Source organism: Pelmatolapia mariae, linkage group LG12 (genome assembly GCF_036321145.2).
Source record: "Pelmatolapia mariae isolate MD_Pm_ZW linkage group LG12, Pm_UMD_F_2, whole genome shotgun sequence".
Lineage (NCBI taxonomy): Eukaryota > Metazoa > Chordata > Actinopteri > Cichliformes > Cichlidae > Pelmatolapia > Pelmatolapia mariae.
In genome coordinates this window covers 2,276,291-2,296,026 of record NC_086237.1, presented here as the reverse complement: position 1 = coordinate 2,296,026, position 19,736 = coordinate 2,276,291, and the positions used below count along the sequence as shown (strand labels likewise).

The 19,736-nt window shown below is 40.4% G+C and overlaps 1 protein-coding gene across 1 annotated transcript in view; it reads right to left on the bottom strand.

The window, feature by feature from the left end:
- Positions 1–19,736, bottom strand: part of LOC134638420 (protein unc-13 homolog B-like) — a 191,056-nt gene that overhangs the window by 140,988 nt on the left and 30,332 nt on the right. The window contains exons 3-9 of the mRNA XM_063489023.1: positions 19,502–19,601; positions 6,775–6,892; positions 4,926–5,049; positions 2,014–2,072; positions 1,521–1,578; positions 1,075–1,110; positions 464–656 (exon numbers count right to left, since the gene is read on the bottom strand). Coding sequence (XP_063345093.1) covers positions 464–656; positions 1,075–1,110; positions 1,521–1,578; positions 2,014–2,072; positions 4,926–5,049; positions 6,775–6,892; positions 19,502–19,601 — 688 coding nt within the window. The remainder of the gene's footprint in view (positions 1–463; positions 657–1,074; positions 1,111–1,520; positions 1,579–2,013; positions 2,073–4,925; positions 5,050–6,774; positions 6,893–19,501; positions 19,602–19,736) is intronic.

Genomic DNA, 19,736 nt, shown 5'->3' with positions numbered 1-19,736 from the left:
CATTAATTTCTTATAATTTAAGCCCAAAAAGTTGTGCTGATGGATTTCTTTCATTAACTAAAGCAGCAAATCATTTATCATGCAAAAATAAATAAATAAATGAAAAATAATTGAGATGTACTGTTAAAATCCCACATGTCAGGGATTACATGTGCACTTAAACAACTTTACCGACAGAAAAGGGACGTTTCACTGGTCCAGCCCAGTTAAGATCTAAGCTAGTTAACATCCCTGTTTTAAAAACATTAAAGGATTCTTAACTATTATTAATATGAACTAAATCACTAAAACCAAAGGCACAAGGAAGAGTAGTGGATTAGTGTGAATAATTCATTGGGAATTATTTACTAGCTTTAAACTGTATTTGGAGGCAAAGAGTGACCATGAAAATATTAACCTCTAGCAGTGCTGCAGTGATGTGCTTGCTTATGAGTAGAGTATGTTTAAGTGAGCATATATTTACCTGGGCCCCCTCATTTCTAGCTCATAGCTATGCACAGAGTCAGACTCCTTTGACAGCGTTTGATGTTGAACCCTGCGCATCATGGGGTACTGATGCACTGAGGAATTTGTTTGGGAAGTGTTGTGGAAGGGTGGAGGTTTGTTTCCAGTTTCACTGTCCCAGTCGTCCACTGCACTGTCATGGTCATCAAAAGCTGGGTGGAAGACAACAAAAACACAGTAAAGAATAAGATTGTGTCCACCCTCCGCAGCCTGCACTTAGAGCACAGCCAAACAATGAAAATATTTGAGTAAATGGCTCCCTCTTGGGGTAACAGGCATGAATTACAAAGTGAAGGAAGTTAAAGCCCAAAATGACGGGAAATGATGGGATATGTTTGCTAGAAAACGTATCAAAGCGCCACGTAACAAAACAACATGCCAACAAATGAGGGACTCACATTTTATATTTTGACCAAAAGTATTGAAGACTTTTAAATTTCATTTACAGGAAACATAAAGAATAAAGAGCTAACATGCAGTGGTACTTGTTTTCAGTGGGTACCATCCATACCATGCAGTCATAGACAAAAAATACAAGTCACAGAGGGGAGGAAACACCACCATACGTACTCTGTTGGTCACTCCATCCAAAATAACTCCAACTGCCTGGTGGCATGGAGGCAAAAATTAAACTTTGTTACTGCAGAATGAAGCCAGTAAGTGTTACTGATGATGGCCGAATGAGAGTGTGACGTGTACTGAACACATCCAAAGAGAGATGGATGAGAAGTATGTGAAGAAATGCGGTGAAGACGAAAATGAAGTAATGTGATGACTGAGTTAAATTCACACAAAAACAACAAAACAGAAAAACGTATTTACAGTCAGTAAGTTCATATCCGTGTACAAGTAACTACTTATTATTATTATCAGACGGTGAAGTGGCTTCACACCCAAAATCCAGCAGAATTTCTCATAGAAGCTGAAAATTATTTCTCCGCTCATCTTACACAGAGTGAGATGACTTTGTCCAAATCAAAGTCATCCTCAGCAGGGAGTGAAAGTTTAATACTTACAGCACTGGGAAGGCACAGATGGCATTCTTCTTCTCTGGCCCTCATCTTGTGATGGATACTGCAAAGATTAAACAAAACATAGAGGAGAATTAGAAGCATTAAGATATCAAAGAAATGCCTTTATTGGAATATGGGCTTGTCACTGCAGTTCCTATAAACCCCCAGCTACTGTTTCCCATGTTATGTCACTAGGTGGAAGCAGAGAAGCAAAACAAAGTGCCACATCACTGAGAAGCCCACACGGTGTGAAACAATATGATATGAAAGCACACAGAGTTTGTAGATAAAAACTCAAGCGCTAGCAGGTAAATATCACAGTTGTGCAGAATCATGTGATATTTCTTTATAATACAAACATAAAGATTTACACAGAAGAGGAATGAAAGCTTTATACATTCTCTAATGTGCGCTTGCCAAAGAATTACTCAATATCTCTAACAGCTGATTAATATATAACACATTAACAGGAAAACAGAATATGCAGTGAAGTTACCTCATTATGTATCCGCTCCAGTTTGCTGGTCCAGTACTGAGCCTCGTCTTCGGGAATGTCTGGATAAACGTATGGGACAGAAGAAATATGGAGTGAGTTAAAATAGTGACAGGCGATTACAAGGTGGTGAAAAAGAATGTGTGGAAGAAATACAGGCGCATGGAAAGGGGGAATTTAGGATGAAATACATAACGGGAGATGACAGAATATGAGGCAAAGTGCAGAAAGAAATGAAGGACCATTTCTTTAGCTCCACCCTTCCATCATTTGCCACTCCTTCATGCTCCCTGCCCCATCCCATCCTATTCTGTCTGCAGGTTGATATTATTCATTCAGAGCTGATGAGGTTTCCTTTCAGGGGCCTAAAGGTTCTTCCCGAAGAAGAGGGAGTAGCAGAAGAGAAAAACTTAAGCATAAGAGGAAATGTGAAAGAGCAGTAGTCTCTGCTGTGGTTCCCCAAGAAAAAATAACCAAATAATATTTCAGCTTATGTTTCAGCAAAGAGAAAATTATCTAGATACTCATACTCATATATACTCATATTTCATGGCTGGGTTTCTAAATGTTAATTTTTTATCAAAATAATTTAGTTAGTAATGTTAGTAACTGGGTAATTGCCTTGTAGATGATATCACACTCATTGGCTGCAAAAACACATCTTTAAACTAAATTATATTCATCTGAAATTGAATCATCAATCGGGCTTCAATCTATGAACAAACTAAAGGTGATAGCTTTAAAATATATGATGTATGAGATTCATTTCACAAAGTCTGTCAATCTGTGCCAGAACAGTAAAATCATTACAGAAAAACCTGTTAGACCACAGCTAGAATTCAAAGAAATACGTCAGTGTGGCTCTTTGGCTTAACCATTGTTCTGCGCAGTGGTATAGCGGGTCAGGGGTGATGCCTTTTCTTAAGAAGAAAGCTGTTAAACGGTGATTCAGACTTTGCACAATGATTTTTCTGCAGAATACAGTTAAAATTCCAACAATTACACCTTTCTTCTCTGCACTTTCAAACTTTGCAGACCAGTTTTCACCCACAAGCTGAGTGTGTGTTACAAGAATGTTGAATTAGCCATGATCAGGACCTGGTGGCAATTTTATGTTTGTTGGATGTAAAAGAAAGTGGATTACTAGATTACTCTGAAAATGAAGAAACATTGTCAGACAAGATCTGAATTTCATCTTCCATTATTTACTGTTTACACATTCACTTGGCAAGGCGAAAAACCTGCAGAGCTACCTGGTGTGGTGACAACAGAGTAGCTGAAAGTAGCTTCATAACAATTCAATCAAGCAGTGAAAAGGAAAAAAAGGTCACAAAATGCTTAAGTATCAATGCAAACTGCAGCAGTCAAGTCCTCGGTTGCAGTTTCAGTCAGTGCTGCAGCTGAAACTGCTCCATGTTGAACTTTTTGGCTGCCAGGTTTCACATGTCTGCTTCACCTCACATCCCTGCATCTCACCCCGCAGCCTCCCCTCAGCTCTAGCTGTCTCACCAAGCAGCTGTGCGTTACAATTTAAAAACTTTGAGGCATTTGTCAATGTGTTTTCTAGATGATATGTTGTGTTAACTGATGACAAAATAGAACTAATCACTCATTAGAACCTATGTTGTTAACTGCAGGTCACATATCTTCTCCTGTTTTTGAGGATTTATCAAAAATAGAAACTCCTATTTTCTCTCCATCTTTTTTTAAGTTGAACAGACATGAACCACAGTTCGCACTGCTGACAAACAGTGAAGGTGGAAGGAAAATGGCAGCTCAAGAAGACACACTTCAGACAGCTTCTTGAGATTAATAGCTTGCAGAGGAAACAAACTGTTCCACAGTTATGTTGCTATTTCAGTCAGAACACTGATAGTGAAAAAAAAAAAGATTATTTCCATTTGCAGTAATTTACATTCGTATTTATGACTCTGTTTAGAGCACACCTTCCTGCTGTTCAGTGTGCACACGTGGAAGTGTGGAGGCAGCAAAACCCCAGCATAGAGCAGAGCAGGCCTCAGTGACAACAGATATTATGTTAATTGGGTTACATGCAGCACTGGGAGGAGGAGGTGGGTAACAATGCGGTTTGCAGATGCAGATCTACTGTGGGCATGCTAACATCAAAAGTGCCCCATATACGAAATCTACCAGCTGGATGGTCACAACAGTATCAACTGCTGATCTGCCAGAATTGCTGGCAGATCAGCAAGTGACTGCACTCCAGAAATAAAAACAGCAAGAAGGACAACAGGAGAGCACGCACTCCAGCCACTGCTGTGTTTTGCCAGATATTTTCCCTTTTAAATACATAAATTCCAATTATCCTGAACTGCACAAAAATGTACCATCTTGAAAAATGAGAGGCAAGCAAATATTACCAAGCACAATTCTTCACCTCAACTCTTCCCTGGAACAGGAATAAAAATAGAGGACTGAGGAATATTTAGGAGTGAAATGTTACAGTGAATAAATCTTTCATAAAAACTTTATGAAGCCTAATGGTTCTTCCTCAAGCTCTGATATATGAGGGATTCTACAGGAAGTCTTAGAGGATACAACATGGCACAAGTAAAACTCTAAACATTGAGCTATATTTAGTGCAATGTTTAGAGTCTAACCACTCTGAAAAGATCTCACATGTTGCTAAGTTGGGGATAGTTGTTTTGTTCAGGTTTTATTTTGAATTTAAAATGCTTTAAAATAGTTATTATCTTCAAAATTTTAATTGTTATTGCTCTCACCCAGCGTACATTTTCCTAACCACTGATTTAACTTAGAACAGACAACGACACAATGTCACATCCACAAATACGGCCAATTCAGAATCACCAGTGAGCCTAACGCATATATCTTTGGACACAAAAAGACAAGTTTTCCTTTGTGAGAAAATGTGTTTGCACAAATATACAAACCAAAGGGCAACTCAAAGCGAGTGTCCATCAGCACTTGGTGCGGAGTTGGGTTGGTGGTGCCGCAGATCTCATCCTCCCTCATTAACACCTCAGAGTCCAAAGACGTCCACTCTCCTGGTCCCTCCTAGAAGACAGAAAAGCAGATGCAAAAAGAAAGGTGGTCAGGAGAGAGCCAGGAAGACTAAAACAAAGAAGATGAGAAAAGCAAGAATGCCAAACATCTGCTTTGTAGGAAACAGCATCAGCAGAATAATGGAGGGTGCAGGAGGGCTTATTAGGAATATCATCCACTGAACCTGAGCAAAGATGAAAAGATGAGGAACAACACTGACAGTTCAGATGTTGAAAAAAAGAAAAAAGAAGGTGAGTGTATGCTGTGCTTCATACTTAGACGCCAAACATTGAGGCTACATTATTAATGACTACACAGGAGCTGCTGCCTCGCTTTAAAACTGCAGAAAAAGTAATGAGGTCTACAGGCGAGACCGGCCTGCCCGCAGTCCGACAAAATGACTTGGCCAATGCTTCACCTGTGAGAGGGCTTTTTAAGACTAAGCTAAAAGGGAAAGATGGAGCTTTAATAAGTAACCACTGCTTGGCAGAAGGTGTGTGTGTGTTTACTTTAAGGGCTGTTGCTAGCATAAGTAGCCTGAGCTGCAGATACACCAGATCTAATTTAAAAAATGGGAACTGTTTTTTTTTAAAACTGTAATGGTAAAAACCAGTGTAACCATCTGTTCAGTTCAAATATAATCAGATGCAAATAATAACCCTAACCCCAAAATTATTTCTAAATAATTGTGGTGTGTGATCAGTTGCATCTTGTTGTGTTTTATTATGCTTGAGGTGTGTCCCGCTGTGGCAGATTCACTGACCGATTAAACTGTTTGGACCACAGCTGACTGGAAGCCACACTTCCAGTTGGTAGTTGACTGATCAAATATTTCAAATTATGCTTAAACTGATTCATGCTTTGCAATATTTATTTGAATAAAACCTGATCTCTACATTAACCGCAAAAGAACCAAGGCATTCACAGAAGTGAGAGCATCAAGTCTGCTTTATCAGGTATAAGAAGTACTAAAAAGAGCAGGTCTGTAAAGTGTGTAAAAATAACAATCAAGTTCCCATTTGTATGTTGAAACAGGTCCTGGTTGTTATAGTCAGTCTTGCTGTTCACACAGGCCATTAAAAAGCTTGAGGGACAAAGTCCACAATAATTCTGTGGAAGTGTGAGGCTATCAAATCAAGAAAATGTTTTCTTTTGTGTCAACTAAGGGGCACAAATTAATGCACGAACCATGGGCACGGCTCATTTATGTTTAATGCCTAAACCTAACAAGTGAGTGGGAGTGAAAGAGAGTAAACAAAAACAAAAAAGGTCTCAATGGGACGCAAACCAGGGTCTCCTGGTTGAAAAGCCCGACACTTAAATCCCCCGACCCAAACCTTCCAATGCAGATTTTGCATGTGTTTAAAATGGAGCTGTTATCTCTCAACAGCCAATATTTCTGCAGACAGGGTGTCAGGGCGCTCACTCCAAAGGACACCTTTTACTCAATGTTGAGATGCTGGAAGTAACTGACAGAACAGCGCTATTACAGCATGCTCCTTGATGGGGAAGGTTTATTTTAGAACAAACCATTAAGTATTGATTAACTTTGAAAAATGAGTAATTTTATTTGACTTATACCTTAAACTTTGCATATTGAAATTAAACTGAAACCATGAATATGTGCTCATAGTTCATGTGCAGAACTCAGCATCTAGTGACATAACGAGGTGATGTTGTTTTAAGCCCTTCGTGTCCACATGCATGCGAGGACAAAGAGATTAAAGGGTGTGCTACCTCGTCAGACTGTCGAATGGAGCTGAGGGGTATCAGCGCCGTGCCGATCATCGTGTCCCAGATCAAACCTTTGTTCCACAGCTCCACCACCAGCCCGGACTCTAGATGACTGATCTCACTGGGAAAAAAGACAAACACATTACCTATATTACAGTCAAAGTTAAAAGCTCTGTACCAGTGTATTAACCATAGAGATTATTAACTAGAACACGTCTGTGTGGTTGTAGGGCGTTCAGGTATATAGTGGCAAACTGCTGTGAGTAACCTCTGGTCACCAGCTTCAAAACAAAGACACACAACTGTTCTGCAGGTTTGAGAACATTTGAAAACACACTCAGGTTCATAATAGAACATTATTAATATATAGCTTTGGTGGGAAATCACATCCTTCACTTTTCTCTTTGTACCGTTGTTGCACACTGATGTGACTGTCAATCACTGCCGTGTATAAACAAAGTAGGAGGTGTTGTCTCGCTCTGAATTTGTCGAGCTGTCGTATAAACTCCACGCAGTCTTTGGTGATGTCTCGTATGACTTTATTACAAATGTGAGAGCCGTGGAAGTCAAAATGAGGCAGGGATGAATGCTGAAGAACCCAGAGTTTACAACTTGATTTATCAAATATCACAAAAAATACACAATTTCACACAATTAGCTACAACAATCATCTGGATTTGTGACAAATGGACATCAATAAAAGTGATAATGAAGATTTAGAAGATGGTAGTGAGACCTGTTACGATTTATGGTCTGAAGATGGGAGCACTGAGAAAAAGGAGGCAGGGGTGGAGGGGTAAGATGTCCAGATTTTATAATAGAATTGAATAGAATAGCCCTTTATTGTCGTTTTGAATGTACAATTAAATTGTAGGTGCTCCACAACAACTGTGCTGGAATAAAATATAAATAGCAGACAGTAGGAATAACTGGCAAACAGGATCCTGTCCACCAGGATGAATAAGAGATGAGTGCATCAGAGGGAGCGCTCAGGATGAGAAATTAGGAGACAAAGTTAGGAGGCAAGGCTGAAATGGTGTGGACATGTGCAGAGGATGAACAGTGGATCTGTGAGACAAAGGGTGTTGAATCTGGAGCTGCCAGGCAGGAGGAAAAGAGGAAGCTCTCAGCGTATATTCATGGAGTAGTGGAGGAGGACATGCTGAGTGGTGCGGTGACCCCTGAAAAGAGCAGCTGCAACAAACATCCCAATACGCTTCATCAAGGGATTAAAGACAATACCAAGTTCAGTTACATCAAACATCTATTATACTGTAGTCAAAAGAAGACTGTCATGTACATCCATTCATTCATCTATCCAATTCAGGGTTGCATGGACGCCGGAGCCGTCATAGGACGAGAGGCGGAGTGCACCCTGGACAGGCCACCAGACTGCTGCAGGGCTAATGCAGAGAAACAACCATTCACACCAAGGGCTACATTAGAATCAGCAGTTAACCTAAGGCCACTACATGCATCTCTTTGGATTCTGGGGAAGAGGCCGGAGAGAATCCACACAAACACGGGGTGAACATGGAAACTCCACACAAAAAAATCCAGATGGTGGATTTGAACCCTTGCTCTGCTACCCACCACACCACTGTGCTGCCCATGCCAATGGTCATTTCCATCTGTAGTAATTCATCTGTGGCACATCTGTGTTCAGAGCATACCTGCCTTCCCTTTCATATTATATGACTTTCATAAATTGGGTGCACAGAAACTGACTGGTTAATCCAGGGGTGGGCAATCTCAGTCCACGAGGGCCGGTGTCCTGCAGGTTTTAGATCTCACCTTGGGTCAACACACCTGAATCACATGATTAGTTCGTTACCAGGCCTCTAGAGAACTTCAGGACATGTTGAGGAGCTAATTTAGCCATTTAAATCAGCTGTGTTGGTTCGAGGACACATCTAAAACCTGCAGGGACACCGGCCCTCGTGGACTGAGATTGCCCACCCCTGGGTTAATCCATCAGCTGATGCAGGCCGACACTGAGATCAGCTGACCTGCTAAGCTTGTCTCTGAGCTCAATTCTGTGGCCTAGCTGACTTAATGCTACCCTCACTTAGTGCTTACTTGTTATTTGTCTAATAACAACCTAAATAATTAGTGATTATGGCACAACAGTTGTTTGGTTCAAGGTTTATCATTATATACTCTGTGTGTGCCACTAACCTCAGCACACTGCAGTACCGCTCTCCTCCCAGCAGGTCTGTAAGTGGGCCAGTATTATCTCAAAGAAGCGAGGCTGAAGGGTGACAGCCGTCTTTTCCTGACAGATCTTTTAAAAAAGAAGACGGCAGCCAAACCGTCTCCGCTCCTCATCTGCATATTCATATTCACAGTCCCATTCATATTCATCTCGCCTCAGTTTAGCTGTCAGTCATCCAAGATGACACTTCACAGCTGGGATGACGGAGAGAAGAGGGTGTGTGGGAGATGCTGTGTGAAAAGTTCGCACTTGTGTACGTGTGTGTGCTTGCATGTAGCTCCTTGCTGCCTGTTGAAGGCAACTCAAACTAAAAGGGTGATGTTCCTAAATGTTAGCATGGTTAATATTAAACATCTGCACTGATGTGTTTGGCAGTTTGCTATTACAACTATGTAAAACAGCGCCATTAATGACGCTCTCATTGAGGAAAGCAAAATGACAACAGAGGCCAGAGACCAGTTCCAGGTCGATGGAAAATTCTGACTTTTATCTGTGAATTTAAACAGCAGGAATCAATTCAGCTCCACAATATAACTGACACACAAAAACATTCTGCACATATTAAATCTGCTTTCACACCATGGATGCTCGTAAATGTAAACATATAAACATAATGTTTGTTGACCATTTGTCATGAATAAGAAAACATTGATGACATTAAAATGTTCTTTTTTTTCTTATTTTCACTTGTAATGTATGTGATACAAAAATAATGCTTTAATGAGTTCACTATATGCAGAAAACCAAATAAAATGATTAATACCTTGTTTGTGGTCCTTTAAATCAATTCAATTCAAATGTATTTACACAGTAGCAAATTACAACAGCAGTAAGGTGAAGACCCTACAATAATAAAGAGAAAGCCCCAACAAATGGAGCAAGCACTTGGTGACAGTTGGAAGGAAAAACTCCCTTTTAACAGGAAGAAACCTCTGGCACAACCAGGTTCGGGGAGGGGCGGCCATACACCACAACCAATGGTATATGGCTGAAGGTGAGGACAGGAAGACAGGACAAAGACATGCTGTTGAAGATGGCCACAGATGTGACGTGTATAAACACAGTGAGTGGAAAAAGGTGAGTGAAGAAGAAACACAGTGCATCATGGGAATCCCCCAGGAGACTAGACCTATTGCAACGTAACCAAGGAAGGATTCAGGGTCACGTGATCCAGCCCTAACTATAGCTGTGTCCCAAAACGTAGGCTTCATCCTTGTAGACCGATTACGTCACAGCGACGCGACGAAGGCTGTCCCAATTCGTAGACTCCTCCGAATCCGGCCGACAAATGCGTCCTTCTTTTCCCCAGATTTGAAGGATGGGTCGGGTGTATCCTTTGTGGCCATCCATATCCCAGAATTCATAGCGCAGCCCAGCCAGTTCCAGTTTCCCACAATGGCGGCCACTATTAAGTTTTAATATTACTCTTATTAATCTTTCTGGGTCACAAAATAAATAATAAATAATAAAATATTTTCAGGCGAGAATGTAGCTGTGTAAACTTCAAATATCTGCTCGGTTTGTCAAGATATCACTATATTTGCAAAAGTGCTCTGACATTTTTGGAGACGTCTGTTACCCACCTGCTCGATAGCTAGCCGGGGGGTTCAATGGTCACTAGAGCCGGCGATAACAGCGGAATCTCGGCTTCATCGTTTTCAGATCCCCCACCATCTTTCGCTGCTCAGGTTAAACATGATATATAAGTCACTTAGATAACTTAAAAAGGTTATTGTTTGGCTTTTTTCAGTGTTTTATTTGTTCCTGAGTAAATCGGTTGGCTGAGATCAAAGTTATTAGATTAGATTAAATAAAACTTTATTAATCCCTCAGGTGGGTTCCTCCGGGGTTTTCACACAGCTGAATAAACGTCAAATAGAAAACTGATTGAACAGAAGTGTGAGATGGTGGAGAATTTACGGCAGTGTCCTGTTATATTTTAGATAGCAAGGAGCAGACGGCTGAGTTAACTACACCAAGACAGCAGTGATGCACATCTGAAGGCTAGACCGTCCCATTTCACAGCCTCGCACTTCCGGCCTTCTCGGTCTTCGAAGGACCCAGCCCACGTAGACCACGAAGCCTGGGTTCTCCGAAGGATGCGGCCTAGGTTTTGGGACACATCTTATATGCTTTAGCAAAAAGGAAAGTCTAATCTTGAAAGTAGAGAGGTTGTCTGTCTCACAAACCCAAACTGGGAGCTGCTTCCACAGAATCTGCTTTTTTGACTTTCCCAGTCTCCCTTGTTTGTAGCCAAAGTGCAAAAAACACCATTTGGACATTTTCTGGGTTTTTCAGCCACGCTATTGAAGCGATCTGTTCTTGGCAGATTGTGTAATTTTCGAAGGTCCAAAAAGACCAAGGTGAACTCGACTAATGGCAAGTAATGCATTGCATAACGAGAGAGTCAGCTCTGGATCAACGGGCTTAAAGAAAGGGGAAAAAAACAAAACCAAAAAACAAAAGTACCTCATGATCTGCTCATTTTAATCTGAGGGATTATTTATTTGATACCATAAAATCCAAATTTTAGAAATAAGTCTGACGTTGCCCTTCTGTGGAGCCTGTCTCCAAACTATATGACTCATAGCTCAGATGTGTGTTTGTGTGTGTGTGTACATGTGTCTTAGGTTTACATTTGGCTCTGGCATATGCCCTCCATCAAAGCCCATCCATTATTGAGGGAATGGTTTGTTGTAAAAGGGAATGAAATGGTGTATTTTTAACACTCAGATGGGAGTGCGTACATGTGCAGGGATGTCTTTGAGTGCAGTTTCTGACAGAAGAGACAGAAACTGAAAAAAAACCCCAGAAAGGCCAGAGAGGATGTGTAAGTATGTATTTTTACTGAGCATAATGCTTGATGGAAATTATGTCCTGTGAGGGAGAGACCGGAGCACTTTGGAGAATAAAAGATAAAGTCAGTGGTGAAGCAGCTTTTTATGTGTTCCTGTGAGAAAAGCTTTACACAAGCTGCTCCTCCAGCTAAGAATCAGTGCTCCTGCTCAAATTTACAAAACATTTTCCCTTTATTTGACATCAGCTGCACAAATCAAATAATTTTTTAATGCACTCTAAGAGAACTGCTTAAATATCCAACTACTGCTTTCTTTAAAGCCAGACGTGGGTGGAAAATACCCTTTCTAATAAACAACACCATTGAGACAAATGTTAGATGGGTGCAAAAGAGTGAAGGAAAAGGTTACGATCAGAGAGATGTTGATCAGTCCTGATATTATAACTTGATAAAATCAGTGGCCAAAGACTAATAAGGGTTGATGTGAAAAGACGGAAAGGTTGCCCTTTTTTGATAGTTAAACACAACTTAATTGACAGAGAACTTGAAGGACAGGCCACACAGTCTGACCCACGTGGTCAAGGAATCGAAACAAATCTATTTTATGTGCGCGTTGTCTTACACTAAGGGGGTTTCAAATTGAAGAGAAAAATGCGAAAGCTGCTGTTTTCAGGAGAAATGATGGTATAAAGCATAAGCCCCATGCGGCATCCTGTTACAAACCCTGTAACTTTAAAAGTAAACTTTTACTGAAGCCGCCTTCACAGCAGACCTCTGAACTGTGCCAATCATGAGATCTAGATTTAAGCGAGTGGGCAAGTCAGACTAAATGAAACAGCCAGATTCAGCAAAGAGCCAAAGCAAGCAGAGACGTACTGTAAAAGGAAATGGAGACAACGAAGGTAAGCCACTCCCACTTACCTGTGATAAAAGAAAAGAAAGACAAGAGCAAAACGAGCTGGAGAGTTTAAATCCTCACATGCATGAGGAGAGGCCAACAGGCTAAGTCTCATGAGTCTGTTTAGAGGCATCAACATTCAACTGCTTATTGTCTCATATACCAGCCCACCAAGCAGCCATCACACAGTATTTAACAGATCAGATACGACACAAAGAACGAAGGAGGCTAAGATCGCACAAGACAATTAGTGATAGCCAAAGGAAAAATAAATATTCGACTTTGCAATAAGATGCTAGATAGATGCTTTCAGCAGAAGAAAACAAATAAACTCAATTTACAAACAACAAGAAAAAAATTCTCATAAATAATGCAAATGTGACCTCTCAAATACCCAACTGAGCATCTGTTCGTACATAGCCTACGAGTCATTTAGTAAGTATGTATACTTTTTACATATCATAGATTGCTTGTGTGTGTTGAGATTGAGAGGCAGTGCTGGAGGTTCATGAATCACCTTTAAACTGCTGCTTTATTGTGATCTCCCTCTATTTCTCTCTCACACGCACACCCGGCTCATTTTTCCTCTCATCTCCAAGAAAATGTGTATTTTCTAAGCCAAACTTCATTACAGCTCACCCTAGTCCTGATGGAGCAACATCCTGATCATTTTGCCATCACCTTACCTACAGCAGAGCTAAAAAATAAAGAAAAATCTTCCTGAAGGAAATAAATGGCCTAAATTAGAATCTCTAAAATTTAGAAAATTGCTGCAGCAGTGATGTGTAAAATTGGTTCCTCTTGAGTTTTCAACAGCAGCTTTTTATGGGAACCTGTATTCCTGTGTAGAAGGAGGCCCGTTTGTGTGACTGGTGCTCATCGGGGGTTTGCCCTAAATCTCTGAAAGGCTTAGGTCGTGTCTGTGGACAGAGATGTTTTAATACTTTCAAACTGTACTGTTGAGGCCGTCATCTGTGACGGCCAGTTTTCTCCCCAGAGGAATATCCTGCAGGTCAGACTGTGCTGAGCAAACCTCATCCTGCTGACTGTCCTGAAAGATTCACTCCAAAACAGAGCAAAACCACACACAAGCAAGCCAAACACAAAGGTTACAAATAAGCATAACAATTTCTAAATGCATAATTTTTGAGTCTGTTTTCTTTTTAGGACAAATTTCAGAAGTTAATGTATCTACAGAGAATAAATGTCCAGATTTAATCTATTTAATGTCAAAGAATGCAATAGTGGCCTTTTGCAACTAAGCTGAATCTCAAAGTAGTTGCACTGGTACTCAGTGACATGCTGTATCCTGCTCACCAACACACTGCTGGACAGACTGACCCATGGAGAGAAGTCAGGATTAGGTTCACTAAGTAATTAACTGATCTTAGCATTCTACTGATAGCTCAAGCACATAAGAGACAGACTACACAGCAGAACAGGTATGAGACAGTTTTCAGCGTCAGACCTTAAGGTGGGATCCTTGTGGTTACTCCAAAGTTAAAGCATGCCACCAGAGGTGACCGTGCTGTCGCCACGAGGACACCTCAGCTTTGAAACAACCTCTGCTGAGCATATCCAGCTGGTAGAATCAGTGACCTTTAAAGCAACATGTTTTTTCTATACATTTGTATTTCCTTCCTGATGCTATTAAGACTGCTATAATACAGTAGTGTGATATTTTGCGTTTGTATTTTTGAGTCCATTTGTGTTGTTGCTGTTGTTGTTTAACTCTTTCCTAACTTCACTTTTTGATTTTTTTCATCTTTAAGTATGTCGCAGGCTGCAGTCTGTCTGTGTGAATGTGTGCATGCAAGAGTGTTGTTGGGTTACTCTGTGACTATAATGAAACAGATTCTTACAGTATAATTGTGTTGATGAATTCCACAATTTCATAGGACATGTACAATGACAGTAAAGGGCTATTCTATTCTATTCTATTCTATTCTGATGCAGGTCCTTGCCAGATGTTTATACAGTATCTCCACCTTTGACGTTACCCGAGGTTTAACTGAGAAAGCTCTGGTCTTTCCAGACGCTCTTTAGAAAATACACTCATTCAGGCCATTACTACTACCACTAAGATTCAGCTAAACCTCACCATTAGTCCTCGCTCACCATTATGTATAATGGTATTATCCTGTGCACAAATATAAATATAAAGTTGGGCTTTAAAAGTGAAGCCAAGTGTCTCAAACCTGCATTCTTTCTGATGGCCAGCAGGGGGCAACTTGTTTGGCTCCAAGAATAAGTCAAATTTAATGAAAGTCTTTGAGAAAACAGCCCCGTATTTATAGTCTGGATCATATTCAAATTTAGCACATGATGATGTTCATTTTGGAAATTATGGTTCTATTAACAGTAAAGGAGACAATAAAGCAGGGCATAATTTAGGGTGAGTGATGGAGTGTCCTTTGGTTTCTCAGCCACATCTATCTGCTGCTCATCACAAAGGGTTAAATTAACGCTAGTGACCAAAATGCTCAGCTGGACGCCCTGAAACTATATTTCAAGAATAGATGGCATCAAGGTGGCTACATCCATATCTACAGTGTAACCTTGATGCAACTTAAAGACTATTGATTGACACACAAAATACTTCCAACAATTGAAACGTGGAAAAATACTGACTGTTTACTTTCAAAGTAAGCGGACCCCCCCAGCCTAAACAGATATCTTGTAGAACAGATATCTTGCGGCTTTCAAAAATCAGAAATCAGGATTTCAGAAGGTTGCAGAGTGTCAGAGAGAGAAAGCGAATGGAATCAGCAGGTGAGAGATTGAGTTTGAAAGGATGGCCTAAGTGCAGCTGGCAATGCGGTTACTGTTCTCAGCTTTATTTTTAATTTTGGGCAGGAGTGAAAGGTTTGGCGTGACGGTTGAGTGCAAGCTAGTATCAGTCCAAACTCATCTCTGACTTTTTTCTTTGATCCGAGCTTCATCCGAGCCAAAATACTAGCACGCCACAGTGAAGCTGGTTATCCCACCACTATGAAATCTACTCCCGATCAACACAGATCCCCAGTGTGACATAGGCATGCTAATTTGTATCTTCACTAACACACACACAGTAAACGTGAGCACACAAACATTGTGTAAGCTTAGACATCTGCCATCCCTCTTTGTATCTGAACGCACGGTAACTTCTGTCTGCAATCATCCGTTTTAAGAATCTTGAGAAGAAACAATATAAGAATCTAAAGCCACAGATGTGCCTGGTACTCCCAGTGAGGTCTAAGAGTCAGACTGCACATCTGGCAGGGTCTCGGCACAGTCACTATCCAGCTGTGAGGAGGTGACTTCTTCACTGTTCCTGAGCAACGCAACCATATTTAGAGTGAGTCCTGCTTGTAATGCAGTTGATATTTACAATGCATCACACTGGAAAATGTCATTTGAGTACAAAAAGAAGAAGATGCATGCTAGCTGTGAGGAGTATGTGTGTTTTTAGAGAGGATGAAAAACAAAAAGGTAATTTTCAGTTTCTCTTTAGTTTTTTATTATTGGATTTACTGTGTTATATACTGTGGGTCGAGAACAGCCGCAGATCTCTATCACAGCAACACCTCGAACAATATCTAGAGTCACGAGTTTAAACCTGAGTGCAGAGGCCCACCATAACTTGAAGCCAAGCCCATGTAGTGAATGCTTATTATTTAAAAAATATTATTATTTGTGTTAGTTCCTTGCTTTGGTATGTTGTGATTTTATGCATTAATAAAACACATAAAAACACATTTCAGGAGGCCCTATGACAGATATGACCGTCTCATTGAAACCTTGAAATTCCTTCTTGATACCTCGAACGTGGCTCAAAGGCAGCGCACTGCTTCTGCGCCCCACTGAGCATAACTGCTGCTAATGAGACTCAGGAGTTAATTAGCCATTTAGCTACAGCATGGGGGGCTGTGTGGTTCTTTTTTCAACAATTAAGGTCATAATATCTCGATGCATGCTCAATCATCCAGGTAAGGAAATCCCAGAAGGATGATTCTGTTCATCACATCGTAGCGTTTTCAGTGGGAGAAACGTCTGTCACTCATCCAAGTGACCCCTTCAGTCTCGAGAGACAGAAAACGCTACGTCCAGATGAACAGAGTCAACTTTTTGGGTAAGGTCATAAAACTTAATATTTTACTTAACTAAAAAAAAAAAACCCTTCATACTGACTCTGGAAAACTAATTCTCCCAAGAGAGAAAGGTGAGAGAAGTGAGGATAACGGTCTAAATGGATGTGAAAGAGCACAGAGTAACAGGTAAAGAGTGAGGCGAGGAGACAGTGTTATATAATAATGTCGATTCACAGTCAATCTCTCCACTCCATTCTCTAATCAAGTCTAGAGGGATCAGTCTGCAGGAAAGATCAGTATCCCTTGTACAGCACACAATGCACGACTGACATATGTGTCTGTGTGTGTCTGACAAAGACAGACGTGGAGAGGATGGAGATTAATGTGTGATACTGGTGCGCGCTTTACAAGCTGTATTCAAATGCTAAACTGTTATGTAAAGAAAAATATAATTTCAAATTGTTGTACTAGTGAATCATTTATAAAGCATGTTTATCAATCACTTTAAAATTTACCCCTCATTCACTCACGCTTTCTCAAGCAAAGTGCTGATCTGACATTCAGGATTTTGGGGTTCGCTGTTTTGTGTAAGATCACGTGCTTGGAGTGGTATTACATGCACACGCATTTTTGAGTTTTTCACTCAGATCTTTTATGGTATACTTCACGATGTGAATGCAAAACCACCAGTGTGTGAATGTGTGTGTGAATGGGTGGATGACTGAATGTAGTGTAAAGCGCTTTGGGGTCCTTAGGGACTAAGTAAAGCGCTATACAAATGCAGGCCATTTACCATTTGTGACGATTGGTAATTAGTTAGTTCGTTAGTTTAGTGTGCACATCTGCCTGTAAATACTCTCACAGAGCTTCTTAGCATATCTGTGCAAAGAACTGAGGTATAAGACATCCTTGGTGATCCTAGCCTGACCCATATGCATTCATAATATGCATTTATTTTAACTGTTCTCCCAGTCAGTGCAATCAGTGTATCAGTGTACAGCAGTTACTGGCAAATAGAATAAAAATGCCAAGAAAGTCCTTATTATTTTGTGAACCCTACATGTGTGTCAGCACACGTGGGGTTTAAAATTAATAACTGCTAGTTACTTGATACACAAAAAAAAGAAAGTGGCACACAAAGTAACAAATTACTTCCTACAGTAAGCACATGCACATTTAATATTTACTGTAGGAATTAAAAAGTAATGTGCCGACACAGATCTCAAGACATATACAACTGAAATGGCAGCTGCATAACACTTTAAAAATGGGTTTTGCATCCAACCAATCAAAGAATACCAAGAACCAGCACTTCAGGAATCACAAAAAAAAAAAAAAAACGTAAAGTGGGATTTCAGCTATTTCAGCTGCAGCTGCACCCCCCACCCCCTCTACTGTTCACATATACTCAGACCTGGCTGGACAATTCATTAGATTTATCACCAACTCGTCCACTTATCTGAGCTGGGCATGTCATTTCACTTTCTATCCATCCTACCTGCTCCAACCACAAATAAGCCATTTAGTAGCCTGTGCCCGACTGGAGTCCCACAGGCGGCTGGTGCTCTTTCAATTTCAGCGAGCCCAATTAAAGCCAGCTAACAAGTCAGCTTGCATTGGATACCTGGCCTGCATTCATCCAAGGGCTGACACATACTCCTGAAGCTCCAATTTCTCCCTGCATTTGCTTTAATACATCCCAGGAGTTTAGTGTCGTACTGCTGCCAATAAAAGTGACAACACTGAGCCAAAAAAGTAGATGAGGAACATGTAAACCAAAGCTAGAGTCAGAATGACGTGAGTGATCCTCGGTGCAATGCATCTACAATAAAAATCTGTTTTCAGTATATTACAATCAAATATGCCATTACTATGAGATGAGATTCAGCTAACTCAGATGATTTTAATGTTTTGCTACATGAGTGTTATATGCGTTATAGCATAGGTCTTATAAATGAAACCAAAACTAAACATGCCTCCAATACCAGGAATCTAAAGTGTGGTTGGACGTTCCTGCCTACATTTGGTTAAAAAGTGCAAGGTGAAGTTGTCTTTGAGAGATCTTTTAGATCTCTTTCAACTTTAAAATCTGGATTAGTTTGGTTGATACTGACAGTGGTCAACATCAGGCTCAGCCGTTTCGGAAATGCAGCTTTTCCGTATCCGTTGTCAGACAGAAACAAAGTTCTGGGTTTGAATCTGGTGGCAATTTACAGAGACGTGCAGGAGGAAGAGATGGTCTTCTATTTTAAAAGCTAAATCAGATGTAACAGATTTTTACAGACAAATGAACAGCCAGCTTTCCACCTTTCATTTATTGACCAAATCTTTATTTTGTTCTTAAGTCTAGCAAAGCCATCTTTTCAATGAGTTTCTTGTCAGTGAGTTTCTGCTGGGTGGAATACATTACTTCAGCCCCACATTATTCAATTTGAATACTGTAAATCTGTACGCTAGAGCACAGCACTACACCGCGTTGCAATATTTAAACCATAAAAGAACACGTAATCTTTCAGTGGATGAAAGATGTATGAAGTTTCTACATAAAGATGTATGAACTGTCATTTTATATTTAAGCTATTGTTCGGCTTTCTCCTGCTTAAAAATGCTGCAAGAAGCAGGGAAACTGAATTAAATGTAATAATTTAAATGCATTTTTTAAATTAACATATAAAAGTGATAAAACATAAAAACTATACACTGAGAAGTGAAATTTAGAGCAAAGCAGTAGCAGGGTTTGAGGTACTCACAACATGAAGTCTTGTTCCCAACATGGCCGGTCCCCTCGGACTGTGATAGTTGTGCTTTTCACATTCTGCACCTTTAAAGTCACGTAGGCGTTGAATTTGTCTGCAACAGCAAATAAAATGTGAGACTTTGATTATTTAACACACAACATTTTTCATTTTATCTCAAGCCTTTTATTGAAGGTTCAACTACTTTTTGCTCTTTTCTACCATCCCGAGGTGCAGTGAACCAGCACAC